The 13603-nt window shown below is 38.3% G+C and overlaps 1 protein-coding gene across 2 annotated transcripts in view; it reads left to right on the top strand.

The window, feature by feature from the left end:
* Positions 1-13603, top strand: part of iglon5 (IgLON family member 5) — a 153365-nt gene that overhangs the window by 116839 nt on the left and 22923 nt on the right. For both annotated transcript variants that reach the window (XM_028012726.1, XM_028012725.1), the window contains exons 2-4: positions 2665-2743; positions 7718-7950; positions 10537-10656. In XM_028012726.1, coding sequence (XP_027868527.1) covers positions 2665-2743; positions 7718-7950; positions 10537-10656 — 432 coding nt within the window. The remainder of the gene's footprint in view (positions 1-2664; positions 2744-7717; positions 7951-10536; positions 10657-13603) is intronic.

The following is a 13603-nucleotide window of genomic DNA, read 5'->3' as shown; positions in this document are numbered from 1 at the left end:
GCAGCGCCTGGAAGAGAGGAGACTGAGTGATGCATGTCTTAGAATTTGAGGTGCCAATCGAGCTGCGAAGCTGGGAATTGAGTAGGGAAATGGGAATAACCCCCCTGCTGGTTTGTAACCTTCGCAGTGTTGTTTGGAGTTTGCATTTATCATTCATTCTAACAAAACGCGTGCACGGTGTGTTTGTGTGTGTAGAATGTGTTTGCCCCAGCGTTATATTTTATTACAGGGATCATCTTTTCTTTATGTCTGTGGCTATAATTGCGTCTGTGAGATGTTTTTATGACAGCGTGTCACACGTGTCTCCAAGCTCTGGAACTGAATTAAATTAACCCAAATAAAGCCTGGTGTCTGGAGTACAAAGCACTTTAAAGGTACAACTAAAAAGCAGGAAGGATGATCTCTGGTTAAGCATTGCAGGATTATTCCACAGTATTAAAAGAAAGAAAACCTAAAACTTGTGAGCATTTTTGAATGTCAAACGAAGCTGCTAATGTACCATGCCCCTCCTTCAAGGCTTTTGGGGTTGGAGCCAGTTCTCAGATCTTTGGCCGGCCTAGATAGCAGCAGCAGCAGTAGTGGCAACAGCAGCAGCAGCCATTAATGCGATTACAGCTTTTAGTGAGAGATTTTCAGGGCCAATTTTCTTCCGAGGCGTCATTAGTTTGTCCTGTTTTCTTTCTCCCTGTTGGTATGTCCGCAAACAAGAATATACACAATCACTCCCAGCATCTGCCATGAGCATCGCACGGAATGAAACACACACAAGTCATTCCACACATGAATATACAATTACACATGCAAGCATATAGCCTTCAGTACCACGCTCCATCCATACAGGCAAGCCAAACCTAATTTACATTTACAAAAACACAAAAGAGCCATAAAATCTCACCATGAAGCTTCTCCTCAAGCTTTTGTTTCCTCTGTTCCACCACCATTTTCCCACGCACACATACCCAACCTTTGTTTTTATCTGTTGACAGCATGACACTCTGGAAAACACACTCTCACTCACTCTATGTTGTAAACAATCTTACTATGGTGACAGAAAATGTATCTCCTGGCTCCTTTATGTTTATTCCTTAACATTTTTTTATTATTATTTTAAACATCTACGCTGCCTTACAAAAGTATTCAAATGTTTTTCACATTTTGTCACAATGCAAGCTAAAAACAGCAGTGTATTATTATATAATTTTAGTTAGCACAGATGTGGAATTGAAGCAACATGATAGATTTGATGCAGATGAAATCTGTGTGGTCTGGATTTGTATTTAGGCCCCTTATATTAATACCTACTGTGTTGTGATGTTTTGGGTATGTTTCCACCTCTATCCCAGTTCCAAGTCTGTTTTACTCTCTAACGGGTATTCTTCCATAATTACCCGGTGATTCGGTCCACTTCCCCATCAACTCTAAACAGCTTCCTTTTCCTGTAAAAAAGCTTGAGGGGTGAGAGTACTTATACAAGGCACTATACTGTCATTTTGTTTGTCTCGATGTCAAAGGATAGCTTGTGTTTATTAAGAAATTATAAGTTGTTCTTTAGTATCAGTAGAAGTACTTCTTATTATGCTTTTAAGAACCTTTTGATTACTGATGCAAGATGCCCATTATAATATGAAACCCTCTCTCATTATTCTGTGTAATCAAATAATGATTCCTCAAAAACCCATGTCTAATTTAAAACCCAGAGTTCTCATCTTCTTAGATGTGCATTGCCATTACTTCTGGCTTTCATCTTTAGCAAGTTCTCATCTGCCATGCTGAAAGTGTCGCTGACTTCTACTTAACAAACCTTGAGGTGCTTCTTAACACTTCAGCGCGGCAGCTTTATTTCATAAAGTCACCATTTATTAAACCTCAAGGCTAGGTCCCAGTAAAAGCCTACTGAGATATTGAGGTCATCTTATGGGAAGAAGGAATAAAAGATTATCAAAGATTGACTGAGCACATGAGCCAGCTTATTCAGTGTCCTGTTGTGTTTCAGCAGAGTTAGAATAAAGAATGCCACCTGTCCTACAGGGGGAGCTACCTTTTTTGACATGCAACATCACACCCATCTTAGAAATGTTTTGTCTCCAATGAACTTTAGCACAGAATTTATGCCAAGTATTTAAATCTTTTCTCTCTTTTTTGCCTGACTAAGACACTCAGAGATGCCAACTTTGTTTTTCCACTTCAGCTAATGGCTTCCAGGATGTGTTTGTTCTTGTGAGAGTTGGTGATATAGTATACGTTTGTGCTTTTCCGTGCGTGTGCTCCAGTTCTGTGTGTGTATTGGTAGGCAGGATGAGCATCCCTTCTGTTACCGTTGCTGTCCCTTCATTTCACGCTCCGGCAGCTCCGCGTGAATCCTCTTCCCTTGGCTCATTATCAGTGCTGTTCAATGAACGCACATCCCACCAGAATGCTGGGTAAAACCGAATTATTATTCAAGTACGGGGGTCAGTGCAGACGTTATGGCTCTCTTTTTGTTTTGTACAGCTATTACTTTTCCTTCTGAAGTAAGTGAGCAGGATGCAGGACACATCCGTACTGCAGATTACTAGTTGAAGTATTGAATCTTGAAACACCTGAGCTGAGATTGATGAGCAGCCGTGGAGCGTCTAGTGTCATTATTGGATGCTCATTGCACTCTTCTCTCATTTCTCTTGGCAGGGTCCAATGTGCTCGGAGCAGAATTCAGCCACCTGCCGGACAATATTACAGTTTTGGAAGGCGAAAGCGTCACCTTGAGGTAACTCCTGATCCTACACCTGCACCAACTGATTACATAAAAAAACCATGTTTGCCCTTCTACCGCCTGTCATGCATCTTTAATTGCCAAGTCTGTGTCTCATAACCTCAATTAGAAGTCCTAAAATGTGCAATTATTTTTAGCTCTGTCTGTGTTTCTAATTGAATAATGTTAAACTTTTAAATTCAAGTGCCAACTTCATGTATAGGCAACACTAATGTGCAAAGATGTGCTGAATGTCTTGAAATAAATGCATCTTACACCTACTGTTATATCTATGCAGATGACATCCAACTGTATACATCTTTCAAACCGTACTGGTAGGATAGACTGTCCACCCTCACATCACTGACTTGCTCTTCAGCATTTTTTTTTTCTTTGTTTGAACACTAGTCATCTACATTCTTAAATCTGTCAGACACTAGCTTTTTTCATGAAGCAGCTAAGGCTAATGTAAGAAATTAGAGTTGATTCCTTTCTTCACTTTGACTTGTATCTGATCAGTTTCTCCTCCCTGCTTCTTTTATTTAAGAAATATTTTTAACATATGGTCTCTGGAGTGGATCTCTGGAACATTTATTAAGCATTTCTGTTATCACACTTCTACTGAAATTATCAGTTTTATCTGCAATCCATTCAGAACACAGCAACCAGAATTCTCTCTAAGTTTAATAAATGCACTCGTATCACTTCAGATTTTACTATCTGGATCCCAAAAGATTAAAACACCTGGATTCACTTACAAGGCCCTAACTGGCCATGCTCATAATAATATATATGTCTTTTGTTTTAACCACAAACAGAGCTAGTTGTTTCTTTTTGTGCCACGCCCTGGATGTCCTGGTTTTTCCTCTTATTAGATTAAAAACCAAAGTTAGGCTGGGCCTTTCAGTCTGTAGTTCCTAAGCTGTGGAACAGTCTGACCCTAAAACTTTGTTTTGCAAACTCTATCAGTGCTTTTAAAAAACAATGGAAAACTTTTTTATTCATTATTTTAATTGTGTATGTTTATATTTGTTTCAAATTTGATTTATGTTGTACATCACTTTGTGACTTTGTTTCAGTAAAAGATGCTTTATAAATAAACTTTATCTATTTTCCACTTCCTTACTTACCAACTAAGTCAAGTTATGTGGATTATTTTAGACAAGTTGCAAAATGTTTTGGCATGTGCATCCAAATCCTGAACTGGTAGAAACCACTGCTGTGAAACTGACAAAAAGCATAGCACAATCTTATGCTGTGCTGTGCACAGTTATTCTCTGTACTGGTGCAGATTCATTCACCATGCCATGCCAAATGCTCAGAGCGACTCAAAGTTCATTCTGATCTACTTTTTAACTAGGCAAGCTAATATTTATTTGACCACTTGGGGATGCTGATAAACTATGAGCTTTCATCTCCAGCTCATAAAGTCTTCCAAGGAAACAAAAGAAGATTGTGACAACAGGACAAATGTAATTTCTCTTACCTGACGCAGTAGGACACAACAATATTCAGTACAAGCAAGTTAACATGACAGGACTTAATGCTCCACTTAATTTTATTTCCACATGTTTAATGCATTTAAGACTTGTTTTGAGGTATGCCAGCATGCATAGCAAGATAAAAATATGACAGCAGCTTCACCATCCTGATCACGGGCAAACTCAATTTATAAGAATAACTTACAGTGCAAGATGCACCCATCTTGCACTGTGTAATATTTATACCTTGGGGAAGATTTCATAAAATGCCAATGGTGATTTTATCAAAAACAATTTTTTCATCTCTGGATACCTTTTCCTTAAATAAATTGTTGGATTTTGTTTTAGTGTGATACTATGCTACTGCCATACCAAATAATTTATTTTAGAGCGTTTGGTCCATCCTTCTCAGAGGAGTCAATAAATTTGTCCTTGTCCATGGATGGGTGAACAGCCTCTCTGTCCAAACCACACCTATCTTACTGTGCGTGATAAAGTAGAAATCACAGCTTTCCCTGACTCCCAACTGAGGGGAGGAAAAGAGCCAACTTGCTTTTTTCCCCTGGCTGTGACCTGGCTTGGCAGTACACTCAGCAATACCAAAAAGTCCTCAGTCAACATTACTTAAACATTTGAGTCTTCACATCTCTAACAAATATGAACAAATTTGTCCTTTAGTACCAGGCTTTTTCCCTTGAAAGAAGAGCCAACCTTACTTTAAAATCAAACATGGTGTTGTGAAGCCAAGTACAATTCTGTCAATATTTGTCAGCATCAGCAAGTCTCCACGAAAGTTAGAAATCAAAGAAGCAAGATCTATATTGTCATCAGGACATGAAGCCTGAAGCTGCTTTATTGATGTTGTGAAGTCAAATACATGAGGTTTATTTTAAGCACAAACTTAGGCAACAAAAACTGCTCTGTCAGTGCGACTTTTTTTCTTTCATTCTAAGTTATTCTTACATTTTCAATGACTTTATTATCAAGCGTAAACTACATTTCTAGAGTTGATGACTGCGACACGGATTAATCAGCGCAACTTATAATGAAAACATATCTGCTTGGTTATAGTCTGTGTTGGTCAGTGCATAGCTGTTAAACAAAATACTTAACTGCTTTATTTTCATGCAAATTGCTTATGCCCAAGTGGCACAAATACTTGTGTTATGCCTAAGACAATGCTGTTGTGTTGGCTTTGATGCGGCCCATTAAGATGAGGCTCAGTTGATGTTATTATGGTGCTCATTTCCTCTGGGCATGCAGTCTCATTGCAACAGCATCAGTGCAGAAGTGATTAATTTTAAAAATAGATTATTAGACGATGTGTGTACATAGATAATGAATTTTATGGAGGGATTTATCACTAGATTGTCTCTCCATTTAAACCCACAAGCTACAAACAGTGTACTAATCTGTATGAGTAGGATAAGAACGCTGTGCTTTTAGGTCTCATGTCGACCTGAACATCAGATCAGTGCCTTGCAGTCTGTTTGTTGAAGACTTCCAAGCTCACTTGTACTCTGGTTGTTATGCATTGTGTCACTGCCTGTAAGTTGGCAAGTGATCTACCTCAGAGATATTTATCCAGGTCATATCAATTAAACATGAGGACTTCAGTATGCTGGTTTCTTACTAGTTGAAGCTGGTTAAGGACATCTAGTGGCCAAGCTAAGCACTAGATGTCAAAGCTTTGGCATTTGTGTCAGGCTGCACACAACAAAACAAAAGCAAATTACAGAGCTCCAGCAAAAAGTGCTATATTACTTCTCATTGTTTGACAGATTTTTCAATGTATTGCTGTTAACTTTAATTTAGGGAGGAAATCTACTTTCTTGAGTTGTAGACCAAATAGGTTTTCTAAATTTGCTTCCCGACAAAACAAATTACTAAGCTGTGAATAATGTTATACAGCCTCTTGTCATGCAATGTGTTGCTCACAAGCTGTTTTCTGACATATGACTGGTCTTAGACAGCCAAATGTGTTATCACTTCAATCCCTTTTCTCCAGCATAAAACATTTGAGTGCATTGCAGAACAGTTAAAGACAAATTAAAGAAAAAAGGTTGCAAAAAAAAATTTGCTAGACAAAGCAATGCTGATTCAGCAGATAGGGTAATTGAATGGTTTGATGGGAATGATAATGAGGTAAATGATGTGCTGTTTCCTTTGCAGTCACAGCATTTTTTCTTAAATGAACAGAGAGTGCTCACTCATTCTCATCGAAACAGCAACAGAAGGATTATTTTTAGAAAAATGGAGGTTGGGTTCTTCTGCAATGCTAAAAGGTTTTGCAGAAAGCTTTAAAAGGCATACATTATAAACACAGTCTGTTTCATACAGCTCCTGACATTTTTCTTATGTTGCAACTGCAAACTTTTAATGTATTCTATCTTTGCTTTATGTAATAGACCAACACAAGGTTGAACATAATTGTGAAGTGGAAAGAAACTACATTTTTACAATAAAAATTGTAAAGACCTCATGGAGCACTGTTTAATGCTTTTTTGGACATAGAAAGACTGTAGCTCAACTTACTTATTACCAGAGAAGTAATTGTGACACGCTGCAGAGAGCTGCAACTCAGGTGGGACCATCAGTAACGGAATAACTTATTTTTTATGCACTCCAAAACTCTGGGCTTTGTAGATGAATGATGAGAAGAAAGCCACTGATGAAAGAGGCCACATTATGATTGTGATGCTTTTCATCAACAGGAACAGAAAACCTGGTCACAGATATGGGTGTTAAATATTAGGCAGTCTTAAAAGATAACATGTTAAAAGTCCAGACCTAAGTTCAACTGGCAATCTGTGCCCAGACTTGAAAGTTGACATTCATACGTGTATTTTGCAAAGAATAGACAAAGAAATAAATAAATAAAAATCAGTTTCTTACTGTTCATAAGTATGAGAACGATATCCAAAGAAGACTTGTAGCTTCTACTGTAGTAAAAAGTTAGAATACTAAGTATTGGCTCAGGGTTGCTGCATGTATATGCACATTACACATACTGTATTTTTGCTACTGAACATATAGAAAAGCATGTATTCTTAAACTAAAACTTAATAGTTGTGCTTGTCTATCGAATGCAATTCCAATAAAATACATATTAATACATAGCTCATATTTGAGGCTGTGGTTTTAATGTGAAAGAAAATGTAAATTGTCATTTGGTATAAATTCTTCTGCAAGTCATGTTTTTTTACTCTCTTCAAATTAGAATGGTCTGTCTTAGCCCAAATATTTGAGGTGACCAAAACATTTTGCATTAAAATGCAAAAGTTGAATTTGGCATAAACTAAGATAAACCAAACTAACATGTTGCTCAGAAAGTGGCAATGTATGTTTTATATATATAAAAAAACTATATATACAATATATTTGTTTATCCTCTAAAGCTTTGACTATGTAAAGTATGTTAACCAAGAAAGGTAATATTTTGTTACTAAATGTTATGTTTTGAAGTGAAAATCCTGCCACTTATAAATAACACTATGCTGTCTAATAGATGTCGGATCGACGAGGAGGTGACCCACAAAGCTTGGCTGAACCGCTCAAACATCCTTTTCACGGGGACTGATAAGTGGTCTCTGGACAAGAGAGTGACGCTGGTCAACACCAGCAACAGGGAGTTCTCCATCCTCATCGACAAGGTGCAAGTAACAGACGAGGGACCGTACACCTGCACCTTTCAGGCCAACAACAAACCCCGCATCACCCATGTCTACCTCATAGTCCAAGGTCAGCAGCTGAGATGTGACAACTGAATTTTAATGTGTGGCAGTTAAATGCAATAAATGATTAATAGTCTGCAGTCTGCATTTTTTATGTATACTGCAATTTTAGATATTAGCTATGCAAATATCGTGCAAAAGAAAGGTTTATCATACACTCATTGTAGGCAAGACCGTCATTAATATTTGACTCTTCAGAATGCATTTTAAATGAGCTTTTTTCAAAATGGAATTCATTTATTACAGATTTTTTTTCTATTATTTGAAAACATGTGTAAAGTAAACTCAAAATATACGCACACCAACCCATTAGTATCTGATCAAATGTCATTAAGCAAGTTACCGACAAACAACTCACATTTATGGTCAGTCTTATCAGCAATCGTAAAGTTTTTTTTAAACTGGTCGGTTTACAGGAAAGGACTGATCTTTTGTGAATATTTCACACATTTTTAATAGGGTTGAACTCTGGATCATTCTAGAAGTTAATTGTTAGCCTGCTTTATCTGTCCTAAAACTTGTTTTGATGAGTGTTTGGGATTCACGTTGAAGCTAAAGTTAAGTTGAAGAATTTAGATGTGGCCATCTTTCTTCATTATGTCAACTTCTTCCACCAGTATAAATAACATCTAAACCAATACACAGTACAATAAACTGCCCTCATGCTTGATAGATGACACAGTATTTGTAAGTTTGAAATCCCAAGCTTCACTTCTTAAAGTCAAGGAGGTCATTACTACCAGAGTTTTACAACAAATAAACACTGACTGCTGAGTAACTGCTGAGTGTAAAGTAAACACACATTAATTTGGTTTTTAAATGGAAAACTGCTTTAAACTTCCTGATCTTTATCTCAACCTTATTGAAAATCTTTAAACTGCACTTGAAGGACAGGTCAGGACCAGAAAAATAAGCTTTCTGATAATAACATTATTCAAATATCCTGCCAGAAATATGTCAGAAGTTTGCTAATAGCTTCAAAAAGAGTGTGGTCAAGCTGCAACTTGGTAAGGAATGTTTAACAAAAATTAGATGGGAAGTATTGATTTATTCATTTTAGCTTGTACGTAATATTTTGTAATGAGTAATTCAAATGTATCTGAATTATTATAGAAATTCATACCAATGGAAGTATTTCAACTAAACTAAATTATAAATGGTATTATTGATAGAGATTGTTATGATATAAATATACTGCTCAAAAAAATAAAGGGAACACTCAAATAACACATCCTAGATCTGAATGAAAGAAATATTCTCATTGAATACTTTGTTCTGTACAAAGTTCCATTTGCACAACAGCAGGTGACATTGATTGTCAGTCAGTGTTGCTTCCTAAGTGGACAGTTTGATTTCACAGAAGTTTGATTTACTTGGAGTTATATTGTGTTGTTTAAGTGTTCCCTTTATTTTTTTGAGCAGTGTATTTAGGTTATAATCACTAACAGAAAACAGCATAGCAGGTGACACAGAACATGAAGGTGTCCTGTCGAAGAACTTAAATGCATTTCTTATTTTGTTTCTATAGCCTGCTAACTTTCCATTAACCTTAAACAGAATTTTGGGCATGCTTCGAATGAATGAGCATCTGTGTTGAGTAGATTAAATGCACAGGAGGCAGTCCAACTGTCTGACTAAATACAGTGACTGTCAGCGTAGGCTCATGACTGAGGCTCAGTCATCACGTCAGCAATTCAGTGCAGTGAAACTGACTGATCTTGAGTGACACAAAGTATTGATGCAGGACTGCCAGGAGGGCCTCACACCCCCTATTTACAGTTTATGGTCTGGTAAATTGCTATATTCATATAATAGTTATACGTTACTAGCAGATTAAAACTACTGATAGCTATATTAGTTACATTTTGCTTAAATATAAATGATAAGGGTTGGTCACAGGTGAATATGAGCCACTTTACTAACACATTTAAAAGCAGCTATGTCTGCAGGATCTGAAAGCTGGCAAGGATGACTGTTTATGTTCAGTTCCAAGTTTCCTCCAATTGAAGTCAGAGCTTGGTGGTACACAAAATAATTATACCCCTGAGCAGTAGCAGCACTGCAATCTGTGCTTTATCACTGCAAGCTTTCCACTCCAGAAAGACATAACATAAAAATCCTCAGTTGATGTTACAAATTTCTGAGCCAAGCTCATTAAAAATAATGATACGTGGTCATTTAAATTCAAGGTCCATCATGATATCAGACTAAGAACATATGTAGTGCACCAGTACTTTGAGTTTAGGGTCATTATGTTAAAGGAATACAAGAAAAAAAAACTCCTCCAACAAGTGGGTAACCTAATAGATGTTCTTTCCAGCTAAGGATGAAATGAGATCAAATGTTAGGAGGGCATTTTAATGTTAATTTGCAGGAGCTTAAAGATCTATTGCATTTTAAGTAGATGGTCGACCATATTGTTGCACAGTTCAGTAAGCACCCAGGCTTAGATCATTAATCAGCTGATTGCCTGTCTGTCTGAAACGCAAAGACCTTAACACCTTAATAAACTGCAAGGCCAAGCCTTATCAATAATTTATGAGTGAAAGGTGATTTTGAGGTCGGGTTTTAATGGTGAAATCTTGTTTTTCAGTGCCAGCAAGAATCGTAAACATCTCAAAAAGCGTTTCAGTGAATGAGGGAGAGAATGTAAACCTTTATTGTCTGGCTGTCGGCCGGCCGGAGCCCACAGTCACATGGAAGGACCAGAAATGTAAGCTACTGATTCTTGTTTTTACATCCAGATATCTTATGTTAACACCCTTGCCTTTATCTCCCAGTCTACACGCTCATCCCTGTCCATATTCTGCCAGCTGAAGTCTATCCATGCTTTCTTTTCCAACCTGCAGGCTTATCAGCATTCAGCTTGCATCCATCTCTTTATCCTTTGTCCCTGTGTCATCTCTCTTAAATCTAACTGTTTATTCTGTCCCCTGCCTAAATCATTTTGCATTTCTCCTAATGTTTTGTCCTGAATACCCGCACATTACACATAATTATTCCCACTGCACCACCTATAATTGTCGACATCTGTCTTCATCCACCCTTTCAGCCTGTACCACATTGGCCGCATGGCTACTTTGGGCTTAAAATCTGACCGTTTTTGCTTCTAAATGTGTTTGAATTCATGATTCTTGATATTATGAGTGCAGTTTTTGTAGCATACAAGCTCACATCTTTGTTGTTATCAGTTCAGACTGAGACAAAACAATCTCTGCATTGCCTCTGGAAAGTGTCAAGTGTAAAGACTTTATAGCTCTAATTGGGAGTATAAAAACATGACTGTTAGGTAAATGGTCTCTCTAAATTGCCCTTCGGTGTGAGTGCGTGAGCATGGTTGTGTGTCTCTATGTTCCCCTATGATGGTAAGCAACCTGTCCTGGCTGTGTCCCTTCATCTCATCCAACTACAGCTTTTTAACAACTGAAGGCAGAAACCTATGAAGCAGCCTAGTGGTTCAGCTTTTGAAGCTGCTGTGTGGTTTGCCTGATGGGAACTGTTTAGTAGGAAAGAGAGTGAGGATTCTGACAGAATTCGTGTTCCTATAACTATGCTAAGCTCTGAACAGAGGATAGAGTCCACTAAATTTCTCATCTCCCCTCACTATCCTCTGCTAGGATCTCTTCTCTGTAATTTTGAAAGTACAGGTCTACAAACACAATACATGTTATGGTTCAGGGTTTAATGTTCAATATTAAATGTTACTCGGTTTTAAATTGTACAAAATTGAAATATTATGCTTTGGATAGAGTGATATCTATTTCTTGCATTGATTGTCATGATGTGTGGTGTGAAGTGGTGAGGCAGACGCTGAGGACCCAGGTAGAAAATGAAAAAACAATGATTTAATGATGAATTCAGAAAAAACAACAATCCAAAGTCCAGGCAGCACAGATAAAGAGCAGAAGGCTAAGGCTAAAAAAACTGGTAGCAACTGGAAACTCAATTGACGGTAGCAACAGACTTAACCAGACAGCTTGACAAGACAGATACGACAAGGACCCGACAAAGAACATTGAACACAGGTGGCATTAAATACACAGAGGGTAATCGGGGAACGAGACACAGCTGGGAACAATCAAAGGGTAGACAGGACAATACAAAGACTCAATAAACTGAAAAACGACACACAAAAACCTAACCTAACACAAAGAAAAACCAAATCCTTACATTGATGTATAACAAGAGCATTCTGATTTGATCATGTGACGTAATTAATGGACACAATGTTTTCTATGTATCTCTTAGTCATTCAGCTCACCTAGATGTACAAATTGCTCTTTAGTGTTTTGAAGAGCTATAGCATTTAAACCAGGGGTGCCCAAAGTCGGTCCTCGAGGGTCGGCATCCTGCACTTTTTAGTTCTCTCCTTGGTAGTACCAACAACATTTTCAGCATGTCAGTATTCTTCTTAGGCCTTCTAACGAGCCATCATTTGATCCAGGTGCGTTAAACCAGGGAGAGAACTAAAACATACAGGATACTGGCCCTCAAGGACCAACTTTGGGCACCCCTGATTTAAACTATAGAACCAAGTGATCCCACCTGTTGGAAGAGTGCCTGTTTTTAATCTGTACAATTTTTATTTTGTAATTTCTGCTGTTGTTTTACATTTCTGTGCTACTTTATGTATTGCACTTTGTTCAACAACATTAAGTCAAACCATATTTGACATTTGCTTTATTGCATTATGTTTCCAGCAGTGTTCACCCTCACTCTGTCTACTGCTGGATGATGTTTTGTTTTTAAAGTTGTTTTGTAGATAGTAATAAGCAGCAGGATAGTAACAATAAACAGGTCAGTGTGAACAACTACTGAAACATACTGTAATTATACAGCAAGCAAATATATTCACAAACAACTGTACTGGTGTATGTACAGTCAGCTATAGGCTTGCTCAAAGGTCGGATCCCCCTCCTCTCCTGTGTTCCTACCTGTGTTTGCCCTTCTTCCCACAAGTATTGTTTGTGATGCTGCACAGTAGAATACAGTACCTCGGGCAGGGACAAGCCCAGTGGAGATCATACACACCCACAGAAACACAGAAGTAAACAGGAGAAAAGGAAAGCACGCATGAATGCACACCTGCAACAAACACACACAGACACAACTCCGCATCACAAACTCTGTGCGGTTGTCCTCACTTGAAAGCCTACAGCATTTCTCCTCTGTCAGCAGTAATCCTCCCTCTCTAGCCGCCCCCATCATCTCATCCTCCCTCCCTTCCTCTACCCCCTCATAACCCCTCAGCGAGCAGAGAATGAGATAGCGCCCACATTGCTATTCCATGGGAGTTTCTACAACCAAACCATCAGTTGTAGGAGACCAGGGGTTGCTGTAGATAGGGGATGGGGGGTTGTTGAGCCCAAAGAAACAGCAAGAAGCTGCTAGCCATCTGTCCCCATTACTCAGAGACTGCAGAGAAAACTGCAGGGAGGGCATTCTGGAGAAGAATCTAAGTTGGATGGGGTGTGTGTGTGTGTGTGTGTGTGTGTGTGTGTGTGTGTGTGTGTGTGTGTGTTGATGTGCGAATTTACACCAGGAGGCTGTGAATTAGGAGGAGCCGGAGGACCTCAGAGGTCACAGGGACCTGCTTAAAGTCCCAGAAACCTTCGGAGTGTGTCTGCAGTTTCCTGAGATCTTACCTGCATGCTGCAGTG

The sequence above is a fragment of the Xiphophorus couchianus genome, chromosome 3 (assembly GCF_001444195.1).
Source record: "Xiphophorus couchianus chromosome 3, X_couchianus-1.0, whole genome shotgun sequence".
In the NCBI taxonomy this organism is placed as follows: domain Eukaryota; kingdom Metazoa; phylum Chordata; class Actinopteri; order Cyprinodontiformes; family Poeciliidae; genus Xiphophorus; species Xiphophorus couchianus.
Note: the sequence above shows the minus strand (reverse complement) of the source record. Positions and strands in the feature narration are given on the sequence as shown.